The sequence below is a fragment of the Nematolebias whitei genome, chromosome 19 (genome assembly GCF_014905685.2).
Source record: "Nematolebias whitei isolate Nwh7 chromosome 19, NemWhi1, whole genome shotgun sequence".
Classification (NCBI taxonomy): Eukaryota; Metazoa; Chordata; class Actinopteri; order Cyprinodontiformes; family Rivulidae; genus Nematolebias; species Nematolebias whitei.
Window position 1 is genome coordinate 34,577,771 of NC_056516.1, and position 14,495 is coordinate 34,592,265.

The 14,495-nt window shown below is 38.8% G+C and overlaps 3 protein-coding genes across 3 annotated transcripts in view; all 3 read left to right on the forward strand.

The window, feature by feature from the left end:
- LOC119425785 (LIM/homeobox protein Lhx9-like) overlaps nt 1-6,238 on the forward strand; it is a 6,604-nt gene extending 366 nt beyond the window's left edge. Inside the window, exons 2-6 of the mRNA XM_037693332.1 lie at nt 2,621-2,823; nt 2,899-3,007; nt 3,085-3,217; nt 5,115-5,353; nt 5,849-6,238. Coding sequence (XP_037549260.1) covers nt 2,621-2,823; nt 2,899-3,007; nt 3,085-3,217; nt 5,115-5,353; nt 5,849-6,238 — 1,074 coding nt within the window. The remainder of the gene's footprint in view (nt 1-2,620; nt 2,824-2,898; nt 3,008-3,084; nt 3,218-5,114; nt 5,354-5,848) is intronic.
- Nucleotides 6,239-8,037: 1,799 nt separating this feature from the next.
- Nucleotides 8,038-9,839, forward strand: LOC119425786 (pyroglutamylated RFamide peptide). The gene is made up of 2 exons (XM_037693333.1): nt 8,038-8,064; nt 9,187-9,839. Exon 2 carries the CDS (start codon nt 9,187-9,189, stop codon nt 9,706-9,708), a length of 522 nt encoding a protein of 173 aa, XP_037549261.1. The 5' UTR covers nt 8,038-8,064; the 3' UTR covers nt 9,709-9,839.
- A 2,088-nt stretch (nt 9,840-11,927) lies between these two features.
- The window catches only part of LOC119425784 (H-2 class I histocompatibility antigen, L-D alpha chain), a 13,227-nt gene continuing 10,659 nt past the window's right edge, over nt 11,928-14,495 (forward strand). Inside the window, exon 1 of the mRNA XM_037693331.1 lies at nt 11,928-12,070. Coding sequence (XP_037549259.1) covers nt 12,016-12,070 — 55 coding nt within the window. The 5' untranslated portion in view covers nt 11,928-12,015. The remainder of the gene's footprint in view (nt 12,071-14,495) is intronic.

A 14,495-nucleotide genomic window follows, 5' to 3' on the forward strand; every position in this document is an offset into this window, starting at 1 on the left:
ATGGATGGATGGATGGATGGATGGATGGATGGATGGATGGATGGATGAATGGATGGATGGATGGATGGATGGATGGATGGATGTTTCAGCTTAAATTTGAAAAATAACACACTGAGTAAAAAGAGTTTATTCTTCTATTGCACAGTAAAAAAACTTTTTTTATTTTATTGTCTTTTTATATTATAATCAATAAAAATGCAAATATTAAAAACCATATCACAAGAAGAGAAACACGAGGATAATAGTAACGGCTAACTTGTATAAGTTTAAAAGCAACTTTTGATAGCTTTAATAAAACTGAAAGAAACTGTTGAAACTGTTTTGAAGCCCTAAAATATAAAATAATTGGATTTATCATCATGAAACATCTTGTTAGATTATTATTTCTAAATAAAACATTTGTAGGCTAAGTGACAAAAAAGCTTCATTTGATTAAATCCTCATTTTTAACTGAAAATGTCCACTGTTGTTTCTCAACAGTAAATAAAAACAAAAGTAATGTCTTAATAATTATTTTACATTCAGCATCGCTTTGACTTATGCACAATCCCTCGTTACATTTATGTGTACCCCCACCCCCATCATGTGAACATTCATATTTATGTCCTATGTGCAATTTTTTTGTTTGTTTGTTGTAAACAATCCTAGAATTTCATGTGCAGTTGGATCTACTTTTCCCATTTCTTCAAACAATTTAAAACTACAGGTGCAATTTTTAAACCACTTTTTATTTGTTTGTAAGTTTACTTGTTTTTGTTTGTGTTTTAATGGTTATTCTATTTTTTAAACTTGAATGTTACCCCTACGCCTCTGTATATCCTGTAATGTCTCATTGTACATGCAGTGACAAATAATTCACCGTATAAGTAAGTAAGTAAAGTTTATTTATAGAGCGCTTATCACAGACATAAAATCACAAAGCGCTGCACAATAAAAATCAACGCTAAAATATACAAAGAATAAAACAAACCTAAGAATTACAAGAAGCACAGTAAAATCATGACATAAAAAGAATAAAAGTGTTTTCAGTTGCTTTTTAAAAACCTCAACAGAGTCAGCAGAACGAAGTTGCAGGGTCAAACTGTTCCACAGTCTTGGAGCCACTGACTGAAACGCCCGGTCCCCTTAAGTTTTCAGCTGCGTACGTGGAACATCCAAGAGGTTCTGTGACCGGGAGCGAAGGCCACGAGCAGCAGAGTATTTGGTCAAAAGCTGACAAAGATGCACAGGAGCCTGGCCATTTAAAGCTCTGTACGTCAGCACAAGAACTTTAAAACGGATTCTAAACTCAACTGGGAGCCAGTGCAGTGAATATAGAACCGGGGTGATGTGACAGTATTTGCTGGATTTGGAGAGAAGTCTGGCAGCTGCGTTCTGAATTACTTGTAGATGAGAAACAGAAGACTTGTCCAGGCAGGTAAAAAGGGCATTACAGTAGTCCAGACGCGATGATACAAAAGCGTGAATCATTTTTTCTAGGTCAGTTCTGGAGACCATAGGTCGTATTTTAGAAATGTTTCTTAAATGAAAGAAACAAGAACAGGAAATAGCTTTAATGTGAGACTCAAAGCCCAATGATGAGTCAAATGTGACTCCTAATTTTTTTACTTTTGATTTGGCTACTGGGCAGCAAGAGGCAATTTTCTGATTGATTTTTGGGTGAAGGTGACTGGGAGCAGTAATCAATGTCTCTGTCTTACTGGTGTTTAAAACCAGGAAGTTACTGGCAAGCCAGTCACTAATACAGGACAAACATTGGACAAGGATGGCCAATTTATCCAGCTGGTGTGGTCTAAATGAAAAATACAACTGAATGTCATCAGCATAAATGTGATAAGAAATATCAGAAAAGGATTGAATAATGCTGGCAAGTGGGATAATAAAAAGGAAAACAGAAGGGGACCCAGAACTGAGCCTTGTGGCACCCCACAATTTAAGGGGGCATAATCAGAGGAGAACCTGTCCGTCTTGATGCAGAAAGTTTTGTGAGATAGGTATGATGTGAGCCAGTCCGAAGCTGAGCCAGAAATACCAGCCACCACCTTCAGTCTGTTTAATAAGGTTGCGTGGTCGACAGTATCAAAGGCAGCACTAAGATCTAACAGGACCAACACAGAGCATTTTCCTTCATCAGCAACCATGAACAGATCATTGTGGACTTTTACCAGAGAAGTTTCAGTGGAATGCTGTTTTAGAAAACCAGACTGAAAGGGATCAGAGATCTGTAACTGACAGAACCAGGATCTGAGTTGGGTTTCTACAACTTTTTCAAGTAATTTACTGAGAAAAGGCAGTTTAGAAATGAGACAGAAGTTGGAAAGGGAGCCAGAATCAAGGTTAGGCTTCTTTAAGAGAGGGGTCACTTCTGCTGTTTTAAAATACAATGGGATGAACCCTTTGTTCAGGGAGTTGTTAATTATCATCAACACTGTTGGACCAATACAGGCTAGAGTCTGGACAAGCAAAGAGGGAGGTAATATTTCCAGTGAACAAGTAGAAAGTTTCATTTTGGCAAATAATGAAGTCAGGTCATTTAAAGTAATCAGAACAAAAGAAGAAAATGACTCGGAACACTGAGGCTCATCTTGAAAAGTATTCCATGATGTTGAATATATTTCAGGTACCAACGGCTGTGTCCATTCAGGAGCCAATGCTTTGTGCTGGATGTGGCGAGCAGGTGTGCGACCGCTTCTTTCTATTGGCTGCGGGGAGGGTGTGGCACGGCGCCTGCCTCCGCTGCAGCCAGTGTCAGTGTGAGCTGCAGACTCAGCCTTCCCTCTATTGGAGAGACGGGAACATTTACTGCCAGCAGGACTACTGCAGGTCTCTACACTGAATCAGTTCACTTGTATCAGTAGTTTGTTCAGTTTCTGACGTCTGGTTTTCATGGCTTGATAGACTTTTTGGAGGAGGTCAGTGTGCTCGCTGCTTCCAGCCAATCCCACCCACCGATTTGGTCATGAGGTCCGGTGAGCTGACCTTCCATCCTCACTGCTTCTCCTGCCAGGTATGTTAAAAAAGCTTATGTTGTCATTATTTTATAATTTTGAATAATTTCAGATATTTTCCAAAACTGTTTTGCAGGAATGTGATGTGAAATTAATGCCTGGGAACCTGTACTTCATGCAGGGCCCAAACCTGTACTGTCAGTCTCATTATCATGGCGAGGGAGGCAACCTGCCGCAGCTAGACCCCTCACAACTAAATCTAAACGAAGGTGAGTGCCTTTATATACGACTTTTGTAACTAAAGATCATTCCTGTGCAAGCTAAGAGACAAACCTGATGAATGATGCAAACGAAAGTGAGAAAAATAAAGAAAAACAACAGACTTACTACTTTGTACAATCAAACCCAATGGTTCCCAACACTAGTCCTTGAGGAACACCATCCTACACATTTTAGTTGTTTCTCTGCTCCAACAAACTTGATTCAGTGATTTAATTACTTCATCAAGTTCTGCCGAAGCCTGTTAACCATGCCATTCTTTCAAATCAGGTGTGTCAAATCAGGGAACCCATTAAAACATGCAGAATGGTGTTGCTCAAGGACTAGGGTTGGGAACCATTGATTTGGCTATTCATACTCTACAACTCAACTGCCTTTTAAATCAAAATTTTGACCCTTTCACTTCAAAGTAAAAATATATGATTTAAAGGAAATGGATTGCACTTGTGGGCAGCACGGAGGCACATCTGGTACAGCTGCTGCCTCTCAGCGCGCAGGTCTGTGGATTCAAATCCCGGTCCGGGGACCTTTCTGGGTAGAGTTTGCATGTTCTCTCCGTGCATGCGTGGGTTTTCTCCAGTTACTCCGGTTTCCTCCCACAGACCAAAAACATGCATGTTAGGCTGATTGGTAACTCTAAATTGTCCCTAGGTGTGAGTGAGAAAGTAAATGGTTGTTTGTCTCGTTTGTCTCTATGTGGCCCTGTGATGGACTTGCAACCCGTCCTGGGCTGCCTCTCGTACAGTGATTGCTGGACATGGGCACCGGCGACCCCCGTGACCCAAAATGGAAGAAGCGAGTAAAAGATAATGGATGGATGGATTGCACTTGTAGTGGCATGGGAGAGCAGTGGTTAGCTCTGCTGCCTCACAGCGAGAAGCTTGCAGGTTCGCCTCTGGACCTTTCTTTGTGGAGTTTGCATGTTCACATGATCCACAAACCAAAAACATGCATGTTGGATTCAGAGGTAACTCTAAGTCATCTCCAGGTGTGAGTGAGAGTGTTTGTGACACTCTTTGTGACCCTGTGATGGAAGGAAAACTAAGTAAAAAAAAAAAACGGATGGATGGATGATTGTACTTATCTCATGCCTCCTAAAAATAGACCTAAATAGTCAAATTTTAAACCTTTCTCAATATTTTATGAAAAGAGAGTACCAACAAACTTCCACTCTACATATATGGTTGTAGATGATTAATAATGATTAATAAAAGAGTTGTTAACTAAATGTGCTGCTCTAAAACCTTTAGTTTGGTTTTAATGGTTCAAATATATTAATCTCAGCTTCTCCAAGAAGGTGAGAGCCATGTAGTAACTAATAAATACACACAACATATGGACATTAAACAGCAACTTGGTAAATGTCTAACCATGTTCTTGGTCATTAATTTTTCAGTTTGCATTCATCTTTTTGTATCCACAAGAGAGCAGCAGCAATGTTACTATGAGTAATTATAATTGTCAAATGGGATTAGCATAGCATTGTTTTATTATATAAAATTAACATTTCTAAATAATTTTGCTGAAATCATTTCTAATTTATACAGCAGAGCTATTCAACTGCTGGCCCGGGGAACAAATCAGGCCCACAGTTGAGCTCAGTTTGGCCCACCAATGGGTTCATTTTAAAATAAAATTTTAAACTGTTAAACTTACTTAATGACAATAACTGCTGCATGTCCAGCCCTTGAGCAATTTAGTTGAATAGTCCTGTTTTGAATATATCTAGCATCAGCTTTTTAACAGTCACCCCCTCTGGGTCAGATGGTTTGACGATCAGCATATTAGGACAACAAAGACATAAAGTTGAAAATTAAAAGTTGAAACATATCCGATGCTAGCATATGAAGTTATTGCAAAGTTGAACACAGCTCTTTCTAATGTCAGAGACAGGTCAAAACCAGGTGTCAGGTGAGGGGGAGGAGTCTGTCAGCAGTCCAGAACCACGTCTGGACGACAAGGAGGCGAGTGGGCGAACCCGCAGGCGGACCAAACGCATCAGGACGTGTTTCCGCAGCGAGCAGCTGAGAGCCCTGGAGACTTACTTTGCCCAGAAGCACAACCCTGATGGCAAAGACTGGACCTGCCTTGCTCATAAGACCGGCCTGCCCAAGAGAGTTCTGCAGGTACACGTCACCTGATCCTTTGTGGTGCAGTCCCTTTAAACCCTGCTATCTTTATACTTTATGCTCTAAAATAAAATCAACGTGTTGTTCAAAGTTGCAGACATTCAAAAGTACGAACAATTTCAATTATCAATATTCAACCCCGTTGGTCTTGCTGAAAAAGACGTCTGAATGGAACTTGTTTATAGTTTTCTGCATTTATGAAGCCTTTCCAGAAGTGTAGGCTGCCAAAGGCATTAATGCACCGCCATAACATCAGCGAGGCAGGCCAAAAGGAGGTGCTATCTACATTTTTATTATTATTATTCATATTTGCAACAGATGCAGTTAGGGACTTTCAAACAGACAATTTGGTTCACAAAGCTCATAACACTGTAAAAAATCAGATTTTGGAGGCTCTTCAAGGTCAGACAACTAAATACGCCAGCTTGTCGTTACAATCAGTGTTTTATGTCTCTTTCCATCACTTTTCCTCCACTTTTGTTTTTCCGTCAGGTGTGGTTTCAGAACGCTCGAGCCAAACTCAGGAGGACCCTTAACTCCGAGGACTCCCAGGTCAGTTCCCCTTCTGACCCCTCGAGAGCCGCTGCCATGGCAACCACATCTTCAACCCCCTCCTGCTCTCCATCGGACCAGTCTTTCCCGACCAGCACCATCGACCAGCTGCAGCTCTCCCAGATCACTGCTCCAATTTGTGAACCACTTGTGAGCCCAGTCCTCAATCAGCCAGCATATCAGCTGCTGCAAAGCCCCACCTTCTTCCTGAACTACGATTCCCAGAGTGCAACGGGGTGTATCGCTTCTCTTGACCCCATTGGGGACTTTGTGGAGGCAGCAGGCGGAGTAGAGAGGAGTAGTGATATTTTTGAAGCACATTACAGCTAACTAGTGATTTTATACAGACACAATTTGGGAATTTTCTCTTTAGGTCATAGATTGTCCTCTAAGATTACAATAAACATTTTGGGTTTAAATAAAAGTAACTTTATCCTAATTCAGGAAAGAGAACCAAACAAACTGTGGTTGATAATCAAGGAGTTTATTAGTCCAAAAGCAAACAATTTCATGAACTATTATTGCTTCATTTATCATAGAATTGTGACGATGTTTAATTAAATAAGTGAATAAAACCTACTGTTCAAAAACACTTCTCCTTCTCTTATCTCGTGTGTCACTATTTAGAGTTGAAAAATTAAGTTATATAGGTGAATCAGCAAGTTATGTTTAAAACAATAAAAGTGGCATTCAGTTTTAAGGAGTACAAAAACCAACATGTGATTTGTTAACAAATATTTTGCATTATCATGCTCATAATTTAAATTAATTCAAATTCAAAAATACTTTATTAATCCCAAAGGGAAATTAAATGTTGTAACTCGTTATCCTCATTTCATTAAGAGATGTTATAGATGCTGATGGCTGAAGGATCGCTTGTAAAGGTCCGTCACACAGCGGATCCAAAGAAACTGGCCACAGATCCCGTCCAATCCATACACCCAGACTCAGCTGGCCTCTCGGTTCCCCCAGGCTGCAGGACCGCCCAATACCGGGCAGAACTCCTCCCAGAGTGATGGCCACTCCTCCCAACAGCCTGCCGAGCTCCTTGTCGCTGCGGACAGCCAATTGCAGGTGTTGGGGACGATCTCGGTCCTTCTGCTGTCACAATCCACGTTTCCTGCCAGTTCCAGGATCTCAGTTGTCAGGCACTTGAGCACAGCTGGCAAGGAGATGGGGATGCATCCACGAAGCCTCCTTTTCAACTCATTTGAGATTTGTCCAAATGTCCAAAACTAAGAAAGTTTCAGTAAAAATCCTTCTAGCTGCACAGCATCTGATACCAGAGGAAACAATCATCCAAAAAACGTGATCCAGAAAAAGAGAAATGAAAGTTGCCCAAAGCAAAATCTCAGGGAAAAAGTAACGGAACATGCAGCCACCCCGAGCGGCGCAATTCTAGAACATGTCATGTTATAACATGTGTGTTATATATGAACAACTTGCACAACAATGCAAGTTATATATTTGATTGTTTTAATTGCATTTCCTTTCACCTGTTTCAGCTTTAAATCCGCCAGATAGATTTTAAAGGCTGTTTTTAAGCAACCTGCATGTGGAAACCATAGTAGATGTTGACATATTTTAATTATGAATGCAACTTCCTGGTATTACTCCAACCAGGCTTCTTTATCAATGTGTGCTCAACAATAATAAAAAGCTCTTTTTTGTTTCCACTTTAAAATTAACAAATGATCGGCACCCAGACACGTGTATGTTACAATTGATGGTATTTTAATTTACAGAAAGGCATCATTTGGTTTGGATTTGTCACAAGATGATTATGAGATTCTTTCAGGTATATTTGTGTTTTCCCAGCGAAGCATGTTTTCTAATGAGCACAATCATAAAGGGAAATTGTTACTATTGCAAAGACATTCTTTCATTAAAAACATCTTAATTAATTTTTGGCTTCCTTTTCCTCCTGCAACAAACAAGAAGCTATAATTACTAGTAAATGTAATATTATGACCTCCATGCTGAAATGGGCTAATGCGTCTCTGCTGGAAGAATGAGCTTTATGGCATTCATTGAATATAAATGCGTCAGAGGCCTAAGGGACCAATGGGTGAGGGCGGAGCGGTGGGGATAAGTTTTTAAAAAGGTTTGAAGCAACAGATGTTACAGACGGTGCAAAAAGCTGTCTGACACGCAAGGTAGGAAAAATAAATCAGATTTTTTTTCTTGCTCATATATGGATGTTGATTTTATTGCATTTGCTTAATTTTTTTAATATATTTTAGACTTCTGAGTAAATGTTTCAACAGCTTGTTTAAGTTTAAAGTAGCTTAGACGTAGCATACATATACAGGTGTCTAAACCAGTGGCGATTTTAGCCTCTTTTTTTTGGGGGGGGGGGAGGGGGCTCAAGCACCCCTAAATTCTAACTCAGCACCCGTGAAAGTTAAGAAACCATCATTACGATTTTATGAGGAAGCTCAGTTGTTAAATCTTAGATTCACCAAAATATTGAATCATTTTTGTGAGAGAAGAAGAGTGCATCTTAGCTAGCACATCTAGCATAGTATTGTAATATTGTGTAAAGTATATATTGTGCATCTAGCATAGTACTGTAGTATCTAGTATTGTGCACCGCAATACAGTTGTCGGCATTTGTCAACCGGGAGTGGAGGAGGGGGTGTTAGGATGTGTGAGAGAAGTGGTGCGTGCTCTATTCACACAAGGAGACCTGTTGGTCAGGCTATACTTCTTGTTGCTCTCTAAAATAGTTATTGAATCATTTTTTTTACTTCTGTAGGTAAATCCAGATGTTTAATAACCCATTAAATACACCATAATGCAGGAAATGACATCTACTTTCTTAAAAATTTTCTGGAGGTGGACACCCAGACCCCCCCACCGCTGTGTTCCGCCCACATTGCAAATGCTTCTGATGTCAATGACCGTGTTGTTCAAGTCAAGCGCCATTGTCAGCACTGGGGGCGGAGCGCCCTTAAATGTCAGATTCTAGAATCGCCCCTGATCTAAACAGACTAAAACTTATTCAAATAGAATTACTTGTAAATATTAAGAAGTTGTTTACACAATCCTAATTTTGTTCTTTTTCAAGGACTTTTTAGTCGATTTTATAAAGAGTGGATAATCTTGTTAAATGACCTACTTGATTCTTTGCAGTTTCTTTACTATTTTTTGTCTTATGCAATTTTGTTGCTTTTATTTTAAACAATAGGCAAATAAAAAAATGCAAGTTGAGGTGTAAATAGTGTTACACAAATCTATTTTTAATACAATACACCATTAATGCTTGTTGTTTCCAGATGAGACAGTCTTTCTATCTCGGTTCCTCACAGCTCACCCTCCTCATCCTGGCCCTCCTCTGCCCAAAATCAGCCACAACGTACCCCCAGTCCTCCACAGTGGACCGGCATGAGCTGGAATCCACCCTGAATGACCTCCAGGCTGCCCTGCAGAACCCCAGAGATCCTAAACCTTTGTTACATTGGCCTCAAGACCTCCTACAAGCTCTACTGGGGTCTGAGGAAGAGGAGGATTTAAAGCCCTGGGCAGAGGAGACACTGCTGAGGGCCCAGAGAGGAGACTCCTCGGATCTGCCACTGGCACACTTCCCAAGGGAAAACTCTCTGGAAAACATGCACTTTCAAGAGGGAGGAGAAGGAGAGGAGGGGAGGAAGAGAAATGATGCTCTGACCTCAATAGCCGGAGGACTCCAAGCTGTCAGCCGCGAGAAAGGAGGATTTGGTTTCCGATTCGGAAAGAAAAGATGGACAGAAAAAAGAAAAAATGGCCAAAGGGGCCAAAACAAGGAGGAGTACAAGTGAAAGCAACAAGAGGAGCTTCAACTGGGATGAAAGAGACTGATGTAAAAAAAAAAAAAGTATGAAACTTGATGATTTATTTGGAAGAATGGTGACGCAGTTCTTTTCGTTTTTCTTTACTGTTGGAATAAATGGCAGCCAGATACCCAAAAACGACTTTTACAGCTGCTCAGTGCTGAATGTTTGAAACAAAGCAATAAAGCAGAACTTCTTGGAGAAAGAATTTTGTTTTTATTTCATGATCTCTATCTGATTTAAAGTTGTGAATAAAAGACAAACAGTAAACTGTATGGACAATTGTATTTGGGTGTATTGTCTGTGGCTGACAATGAACTTCACAAAAATTTAACTATTCTATGACATAAAAATTTTTTAAAAAAATCTGTGCTCCTTTGTAGGCTGGAATTTTTTCTGTTGTATTGAGATGCACCTGACTGATATTCTATACCAAATGTTTGGTAAAATAAAACTATAGTAGCTTTACATAACTTGGCCAAAGCAACTAAAAATCATAAAATGGACACATCTCAAATAAAAAATCGAGAAATGTACATTAACGTTAATAAAATGCATGACGAAACATGGGCAGACAGAAAACACTGACATGAAAAAATTATACTAAATCAGCGGAATAGGTTGAACAGTTTAAATTATTAGACTCCAAGTGTGCTGCCTTACCTGCCTGCTTCTCTGCAGCCAAACATACAACAGTGTAATCTGCCTAGCAACCAAAAAACAAGACTAAAAATAAATATGTTGTTACTCCAGTTTGTTATTCAACCAAGAGCAAGCATCAGACATTTTCTATGTACGTGGGTCATTCATAATATTATTTTTTTTATGTGAAACTCAATTGTTAAATCTGCAAGATCTAAAATCAAGGCCATGAGATCAAAGACATAAATACATAAAAGTTTTACAAGACAGTTTAGTTTCAATTATGTTTTATGTAACGAAAGGAGGAATATCCAAGATGGTCCCGTATATATATATATATATATATATATATATATATATATATATGTAAGGTGGACTTCTCCTTCCTATGTATCTGGCACAGAGACCGTTATTCAGGATTATATGAGCTTTGCTGACACGAACATAAGGGAAGTTTAGTGCTGCACCTTTAATTTTCACATTTTTACAAAAATGTTTTCAGATAATGCTTAAAAATTATTTTATTAATGTATTTTTTATAAGTTATGTAAAACTAAATATTTCAAAAGCCTGGCGCTTGCCTGCCACATAACCCGTAGAAAACTAATTTGCCTAGCAACCGAACATGAATTTTCTGATTGGCTGCGCACGCGGTATAAATAAAAGCTGTAAACACAAAGCTTAAAATGACAGGTATCTGCAAAAACATCAAAAGCCCTAAGAATAAATTAAAGTTTCCGGAAAAATCATTATTGCCTATATCTTAGTTTAATATGTTTTGTGACAGTTTTGTATCATTTGTGTGTGTGTGTATTTTGTTGATTTTGGTTTGGAAGAATTTTGTAATGTTCTCTAATTGAAATAAAGTTTAATTAAAAAAATAAAATAAAATAAAAAAAAAACATGCTGCTGTGCATTATCCTAAACGAAACCTAAGTAAAAATCTTAAACTTTTCTATTACGTAATGCTAATTTATTTATGAGTCCTACAAGAAGTAAATCAGCAACCGTAAGATAGGGCGTTGCAATATATAAATAAATAAATAACCGTTTCATAACAAAAACAGACGCCATGATTAAAAAAATAAAATAAACAGACGCCTTGATATGACGCGATACGTAAAGTAAGGAGCATTCAATGATGCTTGGAAATATTATTTTTAATTGATACCTTTATTACGGTTAAATATACAATGCACCATGTTTTTGCTTAATGCGCAAACATTCGCTACACGGGTAAAATTAGAAAACGTTGGGAACATTAAAGGGCTATTATATACTCAAAATAACAAATCAAAAATGACGGTGATTTTTTTTTTTTTGTCATCCAGGTCATGTTAAATAAAAAAGGGTAAAACAAAAACAAAGCAACTGGATTTCTTTCTAAAGCTGGATAGAATAGAAGTCCCAGTTGTATTTTTTAATCCTTTTTGGAACCATTCAAAATTATTTATTATTTTAGATATCTGTTGTTCCTAAAACGTACGCCGAAAAAAAAAACCAAACAGAACTCTAAAATTTACGAGGATCCATGAACGCACCTTCAATGAAGAAGAAACGACTTGGCGGAAACGGCAGCGCGGACGGAAATACCAAGAAACTACGGTCCAAAAAATAAGTTTCAACAAGACCTGAACCGAGTTTACGTTCAGAATGTTATTCGTCACCCTTTTTGTCCTTTTGGGGGCAAAGATGACGGTGTACTGCGGTAAATTTTTAGAGTTTTTTACACGTTTGTGAAAGTGAAACTAAAAAAAGCAGCTGTGTCGTCGTTAAAATTTGTAGTTATTAACATTTTCTGTCCTACTGGCAAAGACCATAGGTTTGTTCATATGTCGTAATAATTATATGATCTAGATAGGCCTGCATCATAAAAAAAAAAAAACCATCCAGACTATAGTAAAAATCCTAACACAATACGAGTTAACCTGACTGACGAGCGTAGTTCAAATGTTCTCTGCTTCCGCACTCCTTTTTAATCTGATAGATTATTACCTGACTTTATCACAAGCAGTTCAGGTAATTCATACCTCTGTATGACTCACGTTTGAACAATAAAAACAATAAAATATGAGGATGTGTCTGGCCTGCCACGTCTTCTAACCTACAAAGCCCTCAACAACCTAGCTCCATCTTGCATTCAAATGGTAAATGGACTGTACTTGTATAGCTCCTTTCTATCGTATCGAGATACTCAAAGTGCTTTACACTACAATCCGTGCCCTCATTTACCCATTCATACAGCGCTCTACTAGATCAATTGAACAAATCATTCTAAAGAGCTTGTAGTTCCATATTTTACTAACAGAGCCCTTCACTCTCCGGCTGCAGGCTATTTCGCGGTCCCTAGAAGATCTTTCAGTTCTCAGGCTCCTCTCTTGTGGAACCAACTTCCAGTTTCTGTCTGTGAAGCTGACACATTGTCCAGTTTTAAGACTGCGCTTAAGACTTTACTTTTTGATAAATCCTATAGTTAGTGTTGGTTTGTTATGCTGCCGTAGGCTTAGACTACTGGGACAAATTAACCTCATTTCTTAAAATGAATTGTTAAAATTGAATTTTTGTTTTTATTTTAAATTAGTTCTATCTTAACATGTGATTCTCAACCTGCCATTGTGTATCTATTCCTCCTTCCTGTTCCTCTCAAATCCAGCCGGTCGAAGCAGATGGCCGCTTGTCCTGAGCCTGGTTCTGCTAAAGGTTTCTTCCACATGAGGGAGTTTTTCCTTTCCACTGTCGCCTTCATGCTTGCTCAAGATGAGAGTCTGCAATGTAATTAAACTCAAAGCAGTCTGCTCCTCACATAAATAACGTTATTAACTTACTTGTTATGTATGAATGTTTCAGTTCAGTTCCCTGAGATGACTTCTGTTGTGACTTGGCGCTATATAAATAAATTAAAGTGCATTGAATTTAATTCTGCTGTAATCACTATCAAAGTGTTTAGATTCAAAGTAATCACTGTTGTGTTATATGAAATGCTCTGACGAGTTTGTTTTGAGAGTTTGATGTACATGGGTAAAGGTTGGGCAACCACTTTATATGTAGATGGACAGCATTGCCTAAATATTTTTGACATTACAAGCAACTAAAACTTTTTATCTTCTCTATTACAGCTTCAGAGGGACACATTTAGAAAGCCCAGAGATAAAAACCAATCCACCTGCTTTTTCTTGTATATAAGCCATCAGGACATGTTTTCTCACAATAAGATAAAACATTTTGCTTATTCTTCCAAGCATTTTAGTTAGGGATACACGATATTATCGACTTGGTATTGCTATCGGACGATATTAGCGATAAAGTTAAATATCGGATATCAGCCATTCCATCAAGATAATTCACCGATATAAAATGCTCTGTTTTTATGCATACATATATATACATGTATGTGTATATATACAGTGCCTTGCAAAAGTATTCGGCCCCCTTGAACTTTTCAACCTTTTGCCACATTTCAGGCTTCAAACATAAAGATATAAAATTTTAATTTTTTGTGAAGAATCAACAACAAGTGGGACACAATCGTGAAGTGGAATGAAATTTATTGGATGTGTCAAACTTTTTTAACAAATAAAAAACTGAAAAGTGGGGCGTGCAATATTAGTCGGCCCCCTTGTGTTAATACTTTGTAGCTCCGCCTTTTGCTGCAGTTCCAGCTGCAAGTCTCTTGGGGTTTGTCTCTATCAGTGTTGAACATGGAGACACTGAAATTCTGCCCATTCTTTCTTGTAAAACAGCTCGAGCTCAGTGAGGTTGACTGGAGAGCGTTTGTGAACAGCAGTCTTCAGCTCTTTCCACAGATTCTTGATTGGATCCAGGTCTGGACTTTGACTTGTCCATTCCAACACCTGGATACGTTTATTTGTGAACCATTCCATTGTAGATGTGTCTTTATGTTTTGGATCATTGTCTTGTTGGAAGATAAATCTCCGTCCCAGTCTCGGGTCTCTTGCAGACTCAAACAGGTTTTCTTCCAGAATGGTCCTGTATTTGGCCCCATCCATCTTCCCATCAATTCTTCCATGCTGACGAAAAGCAGGCCCAAACCAGTTCAAAATACTCCTGTATGTCTACAAATCGCTGAACAGTACCCCCCCCCCCCCCCCCCCCCCCCCCCCCCCCCCCCCCCC